Genomic DNA, 19,270 nt, shown 5'->3' with positions numbered 1-19,270 from the left:
GCAGCCTAGACCGAAACATCGACACCTCATCATCTCCTTTAATGTTGTTTTTGACACCAACTTACAACCATTTTTTATTGATTAATTTGGGTTGTTCTCTTCATTTAAGAGGAGTTGATGCTTTTAGTTATGAACTATAGAGAAAACATTGTCCATCTTTGTTCATGACTTTTTGCTCCAATTGATTTGTTTGTATCTATCTCCCCAAAAATTCTTTTGCAGTAAAAACTTTGTTTGAAATATAACTCTTTGCTCTGTGCGTTCTTTTACCCTTCCATTAATTTAGTTACAACTGTGTAATAAGATTGTTATCCTGTGGATACTACTGAGTGTGTTACGTTCGTACAACTCACTAATCAAACTGAATATTTTTTAAACAAGTCCCTTGTAGCATTCTTTGACTTGAATAGCCTATTCAGATTAGCACTACCTAACACTGGAGAGGAGAAGTAGGTAGGTTAACATTTCTTTAAGTTTGTTGGCACCCGGGAAGGGATGCAAATAAGGAATCTCTGAGAGTAATCACATGCATCAGAAAGAACTTTATGGTAGGTAACTTATTCTTTAAAACCCTGACTTGGTAAACTGGAGACGAGGTTCTCAACTGTCCCACCATAGTGGTGATCAGGTACCTGAATACTTTAATATCTGTGCACAGCTCCATCATATCTACGAATCACCTTGCGTGTGCACTATTAAAACTATTATATAGCTTAATGTAGACATTGACACTGAGTTTGGAGCCTGCGAGTCTTCTTCTACAGACATTCATTGTATTATATGTCTTTTCGGTACCCACATTTTTCCAACAAAGAAACTGCACCAAGCAAGCACACTCTTCGTTCTTAAATCCTTAGCTTGAGCCCATTCCAATATTGTGAGCTCATGTAGAACTTTATAGCTTAATTATTGTATTATGTTTTACATTGTTTTTTCTCCCTTTTGTTTTTAAAATAGTTTTCATTGTTTTTTCTTACATACTCATATAACAAAACCTTCCACTTTAGCTGCACTTATTCACTTTACAAAAAACGTACGTTTACGCATGTGCATTTTTGTCCTTTTAATTTTTACCCTCTTTCCTATCATTTATAACAGACACGTAAGTCTTGTCACATTTCCCACCCCCTCCCTTTTCCCCCCAGCAATATGGAGTTCAGTCTGGCTGTAACTATGATTCAAGGTTCTATAAGTTTCAGTGTTTTGCAGTATTGCCCTTTTTATGTTTCCCTTTTCTTTTTGTCATCTGACGAGGTTCACTTAAAAAACATGGGGGCCGATTACGATGTCGGTTGGAAAGCATTCCAATCACTTGGTTTCGGAATGGTTCGGGGAGTCCGAACCAACCGATTACGATGTTTCCGAACACCATTCGGTCGGACTCCTATTGACTTCAATGGGAGCCTGTGTTCCGACCGACAACACAGGCTCCTATTGAAAGAACGGGTAGGCACGGAAACCCTTGCACCCTGTGGTGGGCACTCCATGGTGCCTGCCACACTGTGCATGGTTGGAAAGAGGGGACCCATGGGTACCCCCACAGGCCCCAACCAGAGTCCTCTGGGTAAAGGGAGGCCTGCTACGGGCCCCCAAAGTCAGATTCCGACCGTTGATCCATGTCAGACAGACCGATTCAGAAAGACTGTCCGAATCTGACATGGTAATTGCTTGGTCGGAAACGCGGCCCAAAGAGACATACGGGTCGGCTCCGACCGACTCTGTGTCTCCGAATGCCGTTCGAACGCGAGTCTGAATGAGTCTGACAGTTCGAATGGTGTCTGACCATTGTAATTGGTCAGTCGGAAATGTTTCTGTTTCGATCAGAAACAAGGCTTCTGAATCGGATTCCGACTAACTGAATGGCGTTTGGAGCCTTTTCGACCGACATCGTAATCGCCCCCTTAGTCTTGGGCGACATTCTAACTCCCCGTAAATTGTGCTAAAGTAATAAATTGCTGTAGACCATGTCTTTTTTTAAAGTTATGTTTGACGTTGATGATTTGGACGGGCAGTTTCTCCATTGCAAGATTTTCTCAAACAATTGTACTATCAATGGGATGGTTCTTGTTTCACGTTCTAGCAAACATTTTTGTTGCTTTTACTAAGAGCAAGGTTAATATTACTCCAATAGCGTTTGTGATACATTCCACCCATCTGGGCATACTCCCAGTTTTTATGTTCCTGGCTTTTTCTGGTATGGCGTACCCCACTGTACCCTTTGTAGCAGCTAGTATGTCCTTCCAGAAGCTTGCGATTAATGGCGTGTCTCTAACCAGTGAGAAGTGTGGCTCACTGGTTAGAGGAGGCATACCCTGAAGCTGAGGTCAGACCCGGGACCAGGGTTCGATTCCCGACGCGGCAGGGTCCTGAACCCAATTGTCCACAGACTCGATAATTCTCGCTTCGGTGCCCACTCTAAGCACGAGTTCACACTATGCAGCTCTGGGCAACAAGCGTGCTTAATCTCCACAACGGCCCCCCTGCGGCGGGATGCCTGGCTTTCACCTTGGGGATGCCCAGCACGGGTGATCTCACAGGGAAAAACCAGGACGGGTTCCCAAGGCAAGCGCCGAGATGCCCAAGGGTACATCGAGCGCTATATAAGAACACACATACATACATACATGCTTCCAACAGCTAGCTGATGCCCTCAGGAATAGGTGGCTAATCATATCCAGTGTTCTGTACCACCCAATTATAATTCTGCTATTTAGTTCTCCGTATTTTAATTAATTTATTATATTTTACTACATCTTTCCACAGTCTATCAAGTTTCCTCTGAGGTATCTTTGCCTGAGATTTTTCCCCATTTTTCCACAGATTTCCATTTGTAGATAGAGGTCGGAGTTGTTAGTCTTGTGTCTGGTGAGGATATGATTCCATTGGTTCCAGAGAATTCCCTCACTGGAGGTTATGATTCCATTGGTTCCAGAGAATCCCCTCACTGTATCTCAAAGGGTTTTTTCTGTCTGGTTGTAGCTTTCCTGTTAGGGACTTACATTGATAATACCTAAACCTTTCATCTTCTGGGAAATAATAGGTTTTCTTACAATTTTCTAATGATCTGACTTACCTCTTGGCGAAGAAATCCTCTACTATAACCTTCCTAGCAAAGGCTCCTATCTCACAAGTCGGGTTTTTAGTCTCAAACTCTTTTGTAAATTGAAGTAGTGTTGTGGTGGTCCTGAGGGATTCAGGGATGTTGTTCTAATCCAGGGTGCAAAGGCGGAAAAGGGGTGTTGCCTTGTTTTTTCTTTTTTTACACTACTTAGTCTCAGTCTGATAGTGACCTGACTACGGACTTGCCAGAAAGATGAGCTTGTCTGCAAGATAAGCGGGGTGCTGTTCATGCCAGTGTTGTCAATGATGCAGTGGTTTTGAAGATAGTACTGGCTAGCAAGGGGAGCCAATGGAGTTTTTCATCAAATTGGGGTGATGTGATCATATTTCTACAGGCCCTGGATGACACAGGCTATGGTGTGCAGGATGCAATGCTTAATTTGAGCTGGGGGTTTCCGGTGGTTGGCACCGGCTTTTAATTCTTAGCACCTCCGCTTGTGACAGGCTACCACATGGTGGCGCTGTCTGCCAGATTTGGGTATGAGCACCACAACAGCTAATTGTTAATGTAATATCCATTACCAATCACTTATACATGCCAGCCAAGCCATTCTTATAGCTTTGGGGGCCTTGAATAGTATGAATTGTTACACTTGTAGGAATGTGATGGTTAGTAGTTGTGTTACTGTAATTGGCAGCACTGGCAGGGGCAATGGATGGTGCAAGCTGCAGTGTCCCCTTGACGGGGGCCCTGGCACTTGTTGTACAAATCAACATTTGGGAGGATGCCCTATTGGGTGCCAGCGTAGAGTCTGACAGGTCATTACTCCCATCCAGATGCAAGAGTGCGAGGGTTAAGACAGCAGTTCTGAAGTCGCTTTCTCGAAGAAATGGTTGTACTTTCTTTAGAAGAGAGAGCTGGTACCCCTCTGTCTTTATGTATTTTGGCAGTGTGTTCATTGAGGGGGAGGTTGGTGTCTAGGGTGAATGCAAGTGACATGGGGTTCGGTCAAAGTTGAGGTTTGAAGCAATCAGGGTTCCTGTAATTGAGCCAGGTTTGTACGGTTTCTTGTTTGTTGTACATAGCAAAGTATGGTATATAAAAATAGGATGTCTTTCATTTGCAAATGGGTTTGCGTAGGACTTGCACTGTTGAGGTAATTGTTGTGAATTTAAGCAATGGCAGTTACTGTGTATGCACTTGACCTGAGAGGACAAGCTGGATTCGCATCTGACCAAGTAGATTTTACTGTTTCACTTAAGTGGAGATGATACTTTTGTATTGACTGATACGAAATAACAATAACCACATCATATTTATTTGCAGGAAGATACACATTTGGAATACAGTGCTCCGACGCTAACAAACACAGTGAGTATACACATTTGTAATGCTGTTTTTAAGGAAAGAAACAAATCACGCAGGTAATTACCATGGGATTTTCCTTACCATATGTCTGTGTGTCCTGACTCCGTTGTTGCAGCATTTCCCACTCGGACAGGATCCACTGTCAAAGCGGTTACTACCTTTTTCAGGGGAAAGTATCAGCTACTTCCTCATGTATTGATATTGCAGAAGGGTGCCTCCATATAAACTATCCTAAATCCTATGCCTTCTTTTTTAACTTGGCAAGCCCACCTGTGTTTACCTTAATATCATTTAGAAATCATATGAATCGTTTTAAAATGCTTAGAAGGGATTTTATATTTCAGAAGGAAAAAAGTGCGACTTTTTGCAGGTCTTTTCATTTTTATGTGTTGAATTTGATATAAAAATGCCTGCCATGTTGGTAAAATACTGGCCACGCGGCAAACCTGCCTGTCAAATGTGATTTGGTTTATAATCTATCTGTGTTTACTCCGAGCTGCAGACAGCACAGCTTGAAACGTGCAGCAGTGGGTGCTCGACTCTGTTTCTAAGTTATGCTCTCTGTAGCTCATGGTTTCATTGTTGCATTGTATTGTTTTGTAACTGCATTTTTATATAGCGCTTACTACCCCTGATGAGGGTTTGAAGCCCTTTTTGGTGGGGACAATGCTACTCTGTAACCAAAGTTAGTGGTTCATCCAATGGTTATGAATTATTGTTTTAAATGTGTTGTTTATTGGGTAGCATGCTACTGAGGTCCTGATTGAGATCTTGGCGGATAGGTTACTCCGTTACAGCAGTGGCAGATATCGCTTCCATCAGAATATAAATCCCATAGGATATAATGGGATTCATATTCCGGCGACCGGCATATCCGTCACCGTTGTGATGGAGTAACCCCAGGGGCGTAACACAGACCCCCGCAGCCCACGCTGTGCGGGGGGCCCGATGCTCCAGGGGGCCCCCTCGGCACTGCACTCTGTCCTGAGAGCTCCTAATTGAGCCCATAGGGGGCCCCTCTACATACCTTGCAGGAAGGCCACCTCAATTTTCGTTACTCCAGTGTGTAACCCGTCCGCCAAGATCTAAATCAGGCCCTAAGTTAGTATTTTGTGGGAGTAGTGGCTCAGCACTGCTCTACACCACTGTGACATGTGAATCCTGCGATGCCGTTCTAGCTCTCAGCATAAACCTTCTTCACTTCTATCATAATATGGGCTGGAAATGTGTTCAAGCCTCCTTTCATACAAGAAGTAGAGAATTTATAAGGGCACACAAAGCATGAGGGAGCTGTCATGGCCCATAAGTGTTTAGGAGGGCTGTATCCACCTTTGAAGCTGTCAACAAGAATAACAAATACATACATTCATTCCTATATCTGCCACCTGGGTCTAATATGGTTTTGATTTCATTGAATTAAGTCGTTGGCTTGCAAACCTGCCAGACCACCTGTTCAATGCACTGTGAGCTCTGGTTACTCTGCCGTTGTCTGCCTTTGTTAGACATAGTTCATATAAGAAGAAAATAGCACACCTTGTTTTCCGAATGTGCTTTTGTACTTAAACCATTTACATTTAATAAGGCTGCGTTAGCTCATGCTCACCGGTTTACCTTGTGTGTGAAAGTACAAACCTCTAAACGTCCTTCCACTCCTGCAACCCAGGTATCTTTCTGTTCCTACTATCTCATGAGAAGTCTGGCCAGTCATGGTTTGCTTTAATCTGGCAGCGTAAAAGTGTAGTAAGGTTTTTTTTTTGTATTTTAGAGTTCAGGGAAGAGTAGCACCAAAGGGAAGTAAGGGATTTTTTTGGTCTAGGGTAGCAGGAGATTTTTAGGTCTTGGGAAGGGTAGCACTATGGGATAGTTAGGTGATTGTAGGATTACGGCAAGGGTAGCAATATGAGCTAGCTCTGGGTTTTTAGGGTTCAGGGATGGTGGGTGTAAAAGGGTAGTAAGGGGTTAGGGTTCATGGGAGATTAGCAGGAACAGTTTTTTGAGGTTCATGGAAGGGTAGCCATAAGGTGAAGAAAGGCGTTTTTTTATGCTTAGTAAAGGGCAGCGTTAAGGGATAGGAAATGGCTTTTAGGATTCAGGGAAGAGTAGTGTTGAGAGGCACTGTGGGGTTGGCAGCTTTTCAGGGATTGGAAGTGTTATGGGTCAGGTAGAGGCTTTTAGATTTAGGAAAGTGAACCATTAAGGTGTAGTAAGGGGGTTTTATGGTTCAGGAAAAATAACATTAAGAAGTTCGGAGTTTTAAGTTTTCAGGGACTGGAAGCGTAAGTGGTATATATTGGGTTTATTAAGATACAGATAGATAAATTAAAGAGTGCATGTACTAAACACGACTTAAAATTCGACAGTTTTGGAATTGCTATATGTAATAAGGAAGGACACAACATTATTACCTTGACAGTTTAAATTAAGCTTTAATATGCTGTCAGTTGTTATGGGGTTTATTAAACCAGAGTTTAAACCATAGCCATAGACCCTAATTTGTGTTGTATTAAAAAAACTCTCCCTTTTGTTACTTTGAAAGTTGGAGGTTAAACTTTTAATCTGATTTTCATCTTTAATGAACAATTTCACAGCTGCGTGGCGTGCCAACAATAGCCTCATGAAGTAATGTGCGCAGCATTTCAGAAGGGCTTTGCACTTCCCGCGCTGACATCTGAGATTATGGAGTAAAAGGCGCTAAAGTGTTTTCATTTGTTTTCGAAAGGGTTCTTGCGGGTTTTCTGGAGGCCTGAAAGAAGCGCACCTCATGAGCTGTCTTTCACATTGCAGACTTTCAACAAGGCCGTGGGCGCGTTCAGTCAGTCGGTGTTTTACCTCGAGACCTTGAAAGCCTTGACTGCCACCTCTGCAGGGAAGCTCGTGGTGTGGGACACCATCGGCCCCAAGTCCTTCGCGCCGGACCCTTCGCTGCGGCCGCACCAGAAGCGCGCGCTCAAGCTGATGCCCGTGCAGGAGGAGGCCATCACCGTGCTCACCGTCTTTGACAGGTAACGAGCATCCCTGCGCAATTACAACAGCCCTTCACAAAGAGGCTTCCTTCCTTAGAGGGAAGAAGAAGAAGACAAAAAACGTACAAGCCTCACATAATGGTGGGTAATTACCAGTTGCTAAGAAATTATGAAAATTAGGTTATCTTTGCTCCGCTCATTTTCCTATTAAGCTGAGGAAAGATTTGTCTTCAGGCCTCATTCTGGTCGGAGTGGTATCTGAAATCGGCCGCGAATTCTATATGTGCCCGAATTCAGATCGCTGGTTCCTTGTAAATTGTTCTCAGTCGTAGTTTTCTTTGCCTTTCCAAATTGCTCAGGGAGTTACTTAGATTTGTTTGGCCCAATGTGCCTAAATAGGAATAACAAGCCGTAGGCCCGGCCCCAAACAGTTACCCCGCTTGTCTCCATTTGTCGTAGAGAATCCTGTATTTAGGTGTAAAAAAACAACCCCATACCATGTAGGAACTGTACATAATTTTTTTGTGTCACATTTCTTTACTCCCCCCCCCCCCCTCCCCCCACCGCCTTTAGAGCTTTAGAGTGAGGATTCTGGTGTCTCGATTATTTATTACGATATATATGAAGATGATCCTACCTGACAATCCAGACAAGTTAAATTAACTAACGTATCCTATCACAATACAATAACACCAATACACAGGAAAGAGATAAATCTCATTTCTCAGAAGGGAAGAGTAGACACGAAATTACAACATCACAGAAAGATATGTATTGATTGGTGCGGACATTTTACATATGCTCTGGAACTGCCCCACCCTTGTCACATATTGGAATGTGGTGACGACCCTATTAACACAAAGCGCTGGCGCGGGTCTACCACACACATGGGAAGCTTGCATCCTGGGGCTGTATAAGAGAACTAAATTGAATAAAGTGCCAGCTAGATTCTGGGACCTAGGACTCATCACTGCCAAACACATGCTCACCAAACGTTGGAAAAAGGGTGAACCCCCACACGCTAAATACTGGTGCACTTCCTTCACTAACTGGGCGAGAGCTGTAAGCATCACACTACACCGAGAGGAAACAGCAGGCTTGAGGAAATTCCCAATTGCGCAACTCTGGGATGATACACTGAGATCCTTCCAACAGGCAAGCTTGGATCAGGGAATCACTTAGCTGTGACCATACCTAAGCTGGCCCTAGTCGGCAGGCGCACTGGAATGCCCGGTTCCTGCCCCGCCGATGCCTCACTGGAGGTAACACACTAGAAGCGGCATACAATGAGACACTGCTGTGAAGCTAAGTCATGTTATCTCCCTGGCACCTGCATACCCCTAGCGTTAACACCTTGGCACCTACTAGATGTCGATAGATCGGTCTCCCCCGTCCAATTGAGCGGAGCTCACATCATACGGAGCACCTGACACTCGTCATATTGATCTCGGGCTCGGGCACTTGCCTTCACGGCTGCACACTGACTCACCTCACGGCAGTACTGCTCTATTGACACGACCTGTTCACCCCTTTTATTTCCATCTCCCTCGGCCATCACCTCGTGGTGCTCAAGACCCTATCCCTTTTCCCTGTTTTGTCCTGTTTAGCTTTTTGTCCCCAACGGTTTTGTTCGGAAGTTACGGTGATTGTTTCCACCGACATATTTGCTAAAATATTGGGTATGTTGCATTGGTAGATTGTATACATCTGACATTCGGTACTCTTGTTTACACACCACATCTGATGCTCCATCACACACTGTCTATTGGGAACTATGTGAATACAAGACAGAACCACTAGAACACGCCACCTCCCACTGAACCTTGCCTCACAACATCCTAAGGCTGCATTGCTCTGAATACAGAGTGTCTTCACAACCGTTGCAGCCCTACCACCTATCAATATTGTCCTAGCATTTCTGCTACACGAACTGATATGCACAATGATTGTTTTGCTTGGCGCTGTCGTTGTACTGTATTGCTGTACCATTATCATGCAATGTATGTGAATTATTCCCTTTTCGGCACTGCATATCTGTGTATTGATTGTTTGAATGCATAAATCAATAAAATATATATTTTTTAAAAATCACAGAAAGAAATGTAAAACGGATGGAAAAATTAGATTGTATTAGAAATCGATAGTATACATACATTATTTACATACAAATGGTTGCTCCATTCAGTACACAAGGTGCGCAGAAAAAGTGCGCATGTGAAGATTAAAGAAGAAAAAATTGAAAACTCATAACATCATCAATAACAGTTGAAACAGAGCCTCTCTGCATATCCAATCCAACAATTCGATTCTATTCCAATCTAAAGAAGTAATTGCTTGAATCGGTTTTGGCTCCCTGTGGACAGTCTATCCAATCCAGGCTGTAAAAGCAGGGAATCGTCGAAGTTTTGACCCGAAAATTGAAGAAGAAGGCCAGTTAAGACCTTAAATACGGGTCTTCATCAGGACATGGTAGACCATAAAAAGGGAGCAGCCTAAAAAAGGGAAACAATTATATGCCTCATTAAAATATTATACATGTGTATAGAGATAGAAACAGACTCTCTCCCTAATGCGTGAAAAACCTAGAGTCATATAACCTCCAGTGTGGAGATCGATAAATGAATCCTAACGAAGTCCAACTGGCTGAAGGGAAGCTCTCCTATCACTAAAAACAACATGAAACCACCATTATTTGTGGGATCACAACATGCCAGCAGTAACCCTATGAAAGAGTTCATAACAAAAGAGCTCACCACACATACTGAGTTTCCAAAGAGTGAGAAAAAAAACATCAGTGCATAAATCTTGGTCCACACAATAAGAAAAAGTACATCTGCGTGCGTCACTGTGTGTTTGAGTTCAGTAACAGGCTATAATATGTATTAATAAAAATGCAGGGGAAGATTTCCTCACCAAACAACCAGAACTAATCAATTTGGTTGAAGGTGGGAGAGTCCCTCATCAATGGATTGGCTCTGAAAAAGGGCTAGAAAGGTAAATTATCACTATTAACTGGGGTTGAAAGGAGACAAGAGAGCGCTGTATGGTAGCCCAGCCATTTACCTCTCATGTTACAAAGTTAAAAGGCTCCCTTATGTTACTCAGATAACAATATGTTTAGCATGTATCGCACTATACCAGCGTCCCTCAGCTCCAAGGGTAACCCCATTCGATGTAATTGTAATTGTTTGTTTATTAAGCAGGTTAAAGCAGAGCTCCAATTTCTTTATGAATGATGTCTTCGTAACCCGGGTAATCTACTTTTTCCTTGATGACACTTGGAGAAAAAAATTACTTTTGAAAATCCTCCCGTATAGCGGCAGTGCCACCACCATGTCCCTGTGCTGTCTCGGCGGAGACAATCCAACAATATAGGTAGGTGTGGCTGGGATCCTCCCTCCAATAGAGACTAGGGAGGGAACTACCTGCCTAGTCACTCATAAATAGGCCTCGGTGTGACCAGCCAGAAAAGGGAACCGGTCTCACAGACCCCCAGAAGAATAGATGTAATGGAACAGAAAAGTGAGATTCTTTGCATGAGATTCGCAAGGTAAGGTGCACCAACATAAGTGTTGGGAGCTTGGAAAACCTAGAAGGTTATTGTTGTAGGTAAAAGTATATATTTAAACATCCTACTTCTGTAGTCCAAGATACTAACTACGAATAGCTAATTACAACTATACAATAAAGCAATGAGTCTGTCAGAGAGGGGGGTAGCCTAGTCGGTGAGATTCGTGGGTGTGAATCTCAATTTTCCCAACTAAAAAAGCACTGGACCACGGGGTGAAAGGGTGAGATGACCGAGGTTTGGGATGGACTGTTCCCATGAGGATCAGGGTCAGTACTGATTTGGCTTAGGAGGGCCTCTGGGGGTGATTTAGAGTTTGGCAAACTGGGTACTCCATTGCAATGATGGTGGAGTATGTTGTCAAACTCAAGGTCTGTCTGTCTGATTTTGAATCTGGCTGACTATGTTTTACTCTTAACAGAGTAAAATTTCCTCCGATGGCTTCACGAAAGGCCGTTGGAAGTAAGCCATCCAACCGTCAGCCCTCTTTAGATTGGGCTGTCAGAATTTATTTTAACCCTTTACCACTGCCAGGTATAGCCTGGCAATGAGGGACATGAAAAAAGATAACCCCCACACCATCGGAGAAGACTCCCATGGCATTAGGTTTACTTGTCTATTTTTCAAAGACAAACCTTCTCTATGGGAGTTTCGTTTTGACAAATAAAAAAAAATTGGAAAAGTTTGATGCCTGTGGTCATGTGTAATAGCCATTTGTCAAACTTTTCCTACATTGATAGGAACCACTGTGACTGTGATTCCTGCTGATGCATAAAGATGTTTGCAGGGTGAGTAGACCTCTCTAAATTGGGTGGGTAGACTAAAGGCTGACACAAAGTCCTCCATCATTCTGCCTGCCTTTTCTGCATATGCTAAACACCAAATCATACCCTCTGTCTAGAGTGGCACAGTGGGTGATAAACAATGGGTTAGAATGTTGCCCTGAGAGATTGCCAGTTGGTAGACTACTTGCAAGCATTCATCCGATCACCTTATGGATGTTTGATTGCCGGTAGTATGCCTGGAAACCTTAGACTGATGCAGCTGACAAGCCTTCTACAGCCAATGTTTGTGAATTCCAAAATGTAGTAAATTTGCAAGGAGGATATTCTTATGGGTGCAGTTTTACTACTTTTCTGGTAAACCCGTCACTATATATATATATATATATATATATATATATATATATATATATATATATATATATATATATATATATATATATATATATATATATATATATATATATATATATATATATATATATATATATATATATATATATATATATATATATATATATATATATATATATATATATATATATATATATATATATATATATATATATATATATATATATATATATATATATATATTGCTCCAAATCTCCTCCCCCAGCCGGGAAAGAAGAAACAGCACTCGCGGGGTGTTTATTCAGATATTTCCTTTATTTGTGCGCTCCTCAGAGACGCGTTTCGGGTCAAGCCCTTTATCAATGTGTCAACACGAATGTTGCACAGGAGCCATTTTTAAAGTGCAAAGCGCGATCTCATGAGGAAAGTGAGGTAGGACTGCTCGTCCTCATTACACGAGCGCCATATTGGAATGTGCAAAGTAAGCAAGAATTCATACCTGATCAGCAATTAAAATTACTTACAAGCCATGATTATAAACTTATTGAGAATTATACATAATGCCGTGAATCGGCTAGCCCAATACATGCAATGTCATGATGCCACATTTTTAATCAAACCTTCGGCGAGCAATTACACGTGTTGTTCTTTTGAAAGTCACCAGGGGATTTCTTGGGATATCCATCCCAATAATGGGGTTGGTTTTCAAGATGTGCCAATTTATGCGTAATGTTCCTTTCAGAAAATTGGCATCATTTGAATAAGTTGTTATAAGACGGAATTTTCCATCTTCGTTTTTTTTTCTCTGTTTTGTTTTAACAACTCAATTCTACTGGTGACTTTCAAAAGAACAAAATCCCTCAAGGATCTCCTAATACACAGTCATTTAGACGCCCCTAGATCGAGAACAAACACTATGGCAGACATGAAAGGCTTTTTTCCTTGCGGCAAGTGCAAGGCCTGTGCACATAGCAAAAGGGTTTTAAGCTATGATATACCAGGCCTCAAAAATCGAAAACCCATTAGCTCATTCATTACCTGCCAAACACCATATGTAGTGTATTGTCTGATGTGCCCCTGCAGGCTAAGATACATAGGGAGCACCATTAAAAGCGTGAAACTGAGAATCCTTGAGCACATGCGTGCTATAGCGAACAAGGACATGACATCTCCAGTAGCCAAGCATTTCGCGATTAAACATCGTAGCAACAGAGATCTTTTACAATACTTCGGGGTTGATCAGGTACCGGAGCATGAAAGGGGCGGTAATAGACTACTCAAACTGAGACGCTTGGAATCCCGTTACATAATTGACCTGCAAACCAAAATTCCAACAGGCTTAAATAGTGGGGAAGAACTGGCTATCCACCTAGGAAAGTAAATTTACAGAAATAATACCAGGGCCACCCAAAACAAATCATGAGGAAATTGCATTGCCTTTGGCATTTTTCAGGGGTAAGTCGGCGGTTTCTAGTGATAGGGGCCACCCTAGCCGATCCACGGCAAGATTTTGAGAGAATGTGCTGTATACTAGGCGATTGAATATTACTCTTTAATGCCAACATACTGAGTAAACTACATGTGTTTTTAATGTGATAGACGGCACTGCCAAAGGTTTTGAGACTGAATTGTCAAAATATGAATGTCATTCATCCAGCACGTGTAATTGCTCGCCGAAGGTTTGATTAAAAATGTGGCATCATGACATTGCATGTATTGGGCTAGCCGATCCACGGCATTATGTATAATTCTCAATAAGTTTATAATCATGGCTTGTAAGTAATTTTAATTGCTGATTAAGTATGAATTCTTGCTTATTTTGCACATTCCAATATGGCGCTTGTGTAATGAGGACGAGCAGTCCTACCTCACTTTCCTCATGAGATCGCGCTTTGCACTTTAAAAATGGCTCCTGTGCAACATTCTTGTTGACACATTGATAAAGGGCTTGACCCGAAATGCGTCTGTGAGGAGCGCACAAATAAAGGAAATATCTGAATAAACACCCTGCGAGTGCTGTTTCTTCTTTCCCGGCTGGGGGAGGAGATTTGGAGCAGTATTGTTACACGCATACCAACCGTGTTTGCGGCACCCACCGCCAGTGACCCGTCATCTTGGTACGAACCGAAGCTTGAATATATATATATCTATACTACTATTATAAAGAGAGAACACAAACCTTTGAGCCAGGTAAACTACAAAAGTAATGCACCAATCACTACACCCAATACACCATTTGAAAGGGGAAATGTGGCAGAAGGACATAGGCTATAGATATGTACACCATATACATTAAAAAAGCAAAAACGCCAAAAGTGGTAAAGTAGTCCCTTGGGGGCGTGGTCGTGGGCATCTCAAACAACAAATGTGGGCGTTTACAGGGCCGGGCCAAGTGCAAATAATAAACATAGGCCAAGCGACTTCACAACACACTTACATATGCACACAGAGCGGAAATGCGCTTTCACTGAATTTAGAACGCACAATATGCAGACAGAGCGGAAATGCGCTTTCAATGAATTTCTAACAAACATTTGCAAATCCCAACACATACAGCGGAAATGCGCTTTCAATGAATTTAAATTCACACATACAGCGCGGTAACACCAATATACAAAAACAGCAGAGGTGCGCGCTATAAGAAATATACACACATTTGTTGCAGTTACCCCGACAACATTGACGCCTTTGCATTAAAAACCGGGCGGGCCTTCCATCGACGAGGAGTGTCAAATGACGCCACACAGGGGGCAGGATTAATCGCATACTACATCAATCACAACGCACTAAAGAAACACACACGACTTCGGCTTACCAAAAAAAAAGTCTTTAACCATTGGCCATTGACCAACGACGTCACAGGGGGGTAAACACGAACAAAAAAAGCCGACATTTCTTAATGGAGAAACGCAACCGACTGCGCATTTACGAGACTTTCCTCACATCTTGCGGACAAGATAAAACGCTTACAATAAGACATACGAATAACGAAAATAACACAACTGCCCATAATCACTTGAGCACTGCCAAGACTTCACCACACAATTGACAAAACGAAAGGGAAACTTCTTTGATGGGATATAAAATCGAACACACGGAAAGAGCCTTTGAAAGAAAAAAAAACATTAAACAGGTGACACAACACTTTCCTCACATCTTGCGGACAACATAAAACGCGGAAAACAATACATATGAATAAAAAAAATAACACAAGTGGGCCAAATCAGTTGAACAGGGCCAGGACTTGCACAGACAACTCTTCTGCGGGGCGGGCGGGGGCCCTGAAGCAGCCTTTTGCTCCCGGACAACGTCGGGACGGGCTGCTAGTATATATATATATATATATATATATATATATATATATATATATATATATTACCTACTGGCTATCGCCAGTAGGTATGTATAGTTAGGATTAATTCCCTATGGCATTTCTGAAAATTCTATGTCTAATAACTTTGGCGTTTGTGGACGGAATCGGCTGAAATTTTCAGGAAAATGGCACATTTTGTTTCTGAGCAGCCCCTGAAAATTTGGTGGGGTTTCGTCAAGGGGGGGCCGAGAAAAAAGGGGGGTCCCAAAACGCGTTTTTCCCATTCATTTTTCCATAGGGCGGTTGGACTCACTTTTAGCTCGAACGGCTGAATGGATTTGCACGAAACTTGGCAAAATTGTAGGGACTGTTAGCCCGATGTGCCTTTGCTAGGTCTCAATATATGTGCTTCAGTGGATTTTGAGAAATTAACGTTTAAATCAAGATATATATCTGTAACAGCGCTCCGGGCAGCGATCCGGTCCGCTTACTTTTCGCGTTTCGGAACTTTGCGCGCAGAAAGCTGATTGGCTCTCCGGTGTCTGTCAACATTCTAAACAGTCCGGAGCGGCCGCCATCTTGTCTCTCGGTAGGATCGAGAGAGAAGAAGAGGTGAAAAACGAAGGGGGAATTTAATGAAAGGGGGCAAGGTATCCCCCTCTTGACCCCCTAGGAATGTTGTTGGGGTTATTAAAGGGTCCCGTGGGGAAAAGAAAAAAAAAATGATTTTTCACGGTAGAAGCGCTTCACGGGCCGCGAACTGGGCCGCAAACTGGTAGCGAAACGGGAATTCGCCATTTTGTGCTTCGTTAATTAAATTACTAGGTATAAGGGGGTGCGGGAGACGTATCCTAATCCCCTATGTTTCCTGAGGGTGGCTGAGGAGGCTGATATATGTTGATACATCTCTTCCAGCGGCTGTGCGTGAGCTTTTTTTTTTTTTGCTGCGTGACAGTCCGGAGCGGCCGCCATCTTGTCTCTCGGTAGGATCGAGAGAGAAGAAGAGGTGAAAAACAAAGGGGGAATTTAATGAAAGGGGGCAAGGTATCACCCTCTTGACCCCCTAGGAATGTTGTTGGGGTTATTAAAGGGTCCCGTGGGGAAAATAAAAAAAAAAATGATTTTTCACGGTAGAAGCGCTTCACGGGCCGCAAACTGGTAGCGAAACGGGAATTCGCCATTTTGTGCTTCGTTAATTAAATTACTAGGTATAAGGGGGTGCGGGAGACGTATCCTAATCCCCTATGTTTCCTGAGGGTGGCTGAGGAGGCTGATATATGTTGATACATCTCTTCCAGCGGCTGCGCCATCTTGCCTTTTTTCCAATGCCACAATTTTGTCGTGCACGGCAGCCATTTTAGATGCCAGGCTGGTCCCAGGCTATCACCTACCCCTGCGGATGTAGTTTATGGCCCCAGCTGTAGAGAATTCAGACATGCCAACCCTCCCGATTCAGGCGTGTGACTACTGATTTCAGTGCTAGTCTCCCGCCTCCCAATTTCTGCAAGCAAAAACCCGGGGCATATTACGAACAACTAGCGATAATTTTTGTCTCTAACTTGTTTAGAGACAAAAATTATCGCCGCACATCGGCGATTTTTATCGCAGATAAACCTTGCTATTATCGCAGAAAAGTCAGCGATATTCATGTATTATCGAGCAAATGCTCTTAGCCATGTTATCCACCTCCCATTGGATAACATGGCTAAGAACTGCTCAGGGCAGGTGTTAGATTTTGGAGATATTCGCGCTTAGCGCGAATATCTCCAAAAGTTGGTAATAGGAGATAGCGATGTTAGGGACTGTTTCCAGTCGCTAACATCTTGGCACGCCACTTTGCATGTCATTAGTGATAAGTATCACTGACATGCAAAGCGGGGCCCAAGATGGTCGCTATCTCCTTTTAGCTGTCACTAACTGGTGTTAGCGACAGCTTGGTAATAGGGAGATAATTTTATCTCCGCTTTCATGGCTTTTAAAGCCAAAAAAGCGGAGATAAACCCCCTTGATAATATGCCCCACGATTCCTTGGGGGTTTCAGCTGACAGGGCTTGGTATTGTGTTACATGGTAATTTTTCCAGGAAACGTCAGAGGGTCGATGCAGGGGTTCTAGAAGAGGTGATAAACCATTTAAGCCTCATGAACAAGCGCATGGTCTTTTAAAGATTTGTGAAGTACTCGGGGCGGCGGTGTGTGTGTGCCCTCTTTCAGGAGCGGGCGGGGGGGGCACTGCCAGCAACTTGCCAGGTCAGGTAGTGTTCAACACGTGCATCACCCTTTCTCTGCCTGCTATTGCGCTCCATGCTTCGGAAAGGTAAGAAAAAGAACGTGCATTTGAGTTTGAAATGTCCGATCCTGCAGCAGCACACTTCCAAAGCCCACACATGACAATAACCCGATTCAAGGCCCTATTCACCTGTTTTTAAAAAAATAGATAACACTCCAACAAAGTAAGATTATAAAACTTTATTAACTTTTAACTATAATGAACGGAACAAAAACTAAAAACATTGAAACATTTTTCAACTCAAAAAGCAACAATGGTTAGAAGCTGTCTTTTGTGCGAATAGTCCCAAGGCAGCACAACGTGCAGAGTTCTGGACGGCACCCAGGTGATGTCACCTGGGTGCCGCACTGGTTTTGGGATCCTATAATGCAGCACAGAAAAACAGCGTGGGGCGTCCCGGGTGGTGCGGGGGGAGGCCTCGTCAGTAGCGGTCTGTTGTGCGAATAGTCCCAAGGCAGCAGAACGCGTTGAGATGTTGATGGGACTGTGTCCAGTGTCCCATGGCTGACACAACATGTACGACAGGCACCCAGGTGATGTCCAGTAAACTGCCGCACTGGTTTTGGTATCCTACAATGCTGCTCCGAAAATTGGCGTGCGGCGCCCCGGGGGGGGGGGGGGGCGTGGGGGAGGCGGCGTGAACGGGCCTCCCCAGGTGGCGGCCATCTAGCTGAGTTGCGCCCGCTCTTGCAGCTACAGCGTCTCGCTCACCATGTTGTTGAGTTGCTCCCACTCTTGCAGTGCAGCGATAGGCGGCTGCCACATGGCTCTTAAAATGGCGGACGGCTCCTCGGTTTTGGGCCTGGTCCACTGAAATGGCCCTGGGACACCTTGGAACTCGGACACTTGCCTGTTAGGGCTTGGGCTCCATTCTCGAAAAGCGTCCCCTCAGCCGTGAAGATTCTACAACAGTCTTGGGGGCCCCCGACTCCCGCAGGCTTCCGGTGGGGAGCGGCTGCCATGATTGCTCGCGGAATGACCACGACGGAGCCACGAGATGGTGGTGCTCTCATGCTGACGCCAGCTTCAGTCTGAATGATCCAGAAACAAGGTGGGGCTTTCATCGTTTGGGAAAAAAAAATGTTCTAAACCAATGAAAAGTGTTATTTTTAGGTCATATGACCATGACTTCCATCTTTAGGAAACCAAAAGTAAAATGAACCAATGAAAAGTTTTATAAACAAGTCACATGACCTGTTATGCGGCATAGGGCTACAAAAAGCGTAGAAAATCCGTTGGCACGTGAGGCGGCGTCAGTAGCGGACCGATGTGCGAATAGGCCGAAGGCAGCACAACGCGCCGAGATCCGGATGGCACCGAGATGGTGTCCAGCAAATTGCCGCACTGGTGTGGCCATCCTACAATGCTGCGCCGAAAGACGGCGTGTCCAGCTGAGTTGCGGTCACTGTTGCGGTACAGTGACTCGAACGCGCCGAGATCCGGATGGCACCGAGGTGGTGTCCAGCAAATTGCCGCACTGGTGTGGCCATCCTACAATGCTGCGCCGAAAGACGGCGTGTCCAGCTGAGTTGCGGTCACTGTTGCGGTACAGTGACTCGAACGCGCCGAGATC

General features: G+C 43.8%; 1 protein-coding gene across 1 annotated transcript in view; it reads left to right on the top strand.

The window, feature by feature from the left end:
* The window catches only part of CFAP251 (cilia and flagella associated protein 251), a 663,510-nt gene that overhangs the window by 211,248 nt on the left and 432,992 nt on the right, over window positions 1-19,270 (top strand). Inside the window, exons 9-10 of the mRNA XM_086942981.1 lie at window positions 4,388-4,432; window positions 7,214-7,431. Of these exons, the coding sequence (XP_086799107.1) occupies window positions 4,388-4,432; window positions 7,214-7,431 (263 nt within the window). The remainder of the gene's footprint in view (window positions 1-4,387; window positions 4,433-7,213; window positions 7,432-19,270) is intronic.

This window comes from Lissotriton vulgaris, chromosome 11 (genome assembly GCF_964263255.1).
Source record: "Lissotriton vulgaris chromosome 11, aLisVul1.2, whole genome shotgun sequence".
In the NCBI taxonomy this organism is placed as follows: Eukaryota; Metazoa; Chordata; class Amphibia; order Caudata; family Salamandridae; genus Lissotriton; species Lissotriton vulgaris.
Note: the sequence above shows the minus strand (reverse complement) of the source record. Positions and strands in the feature narration are given on the sequence as shown.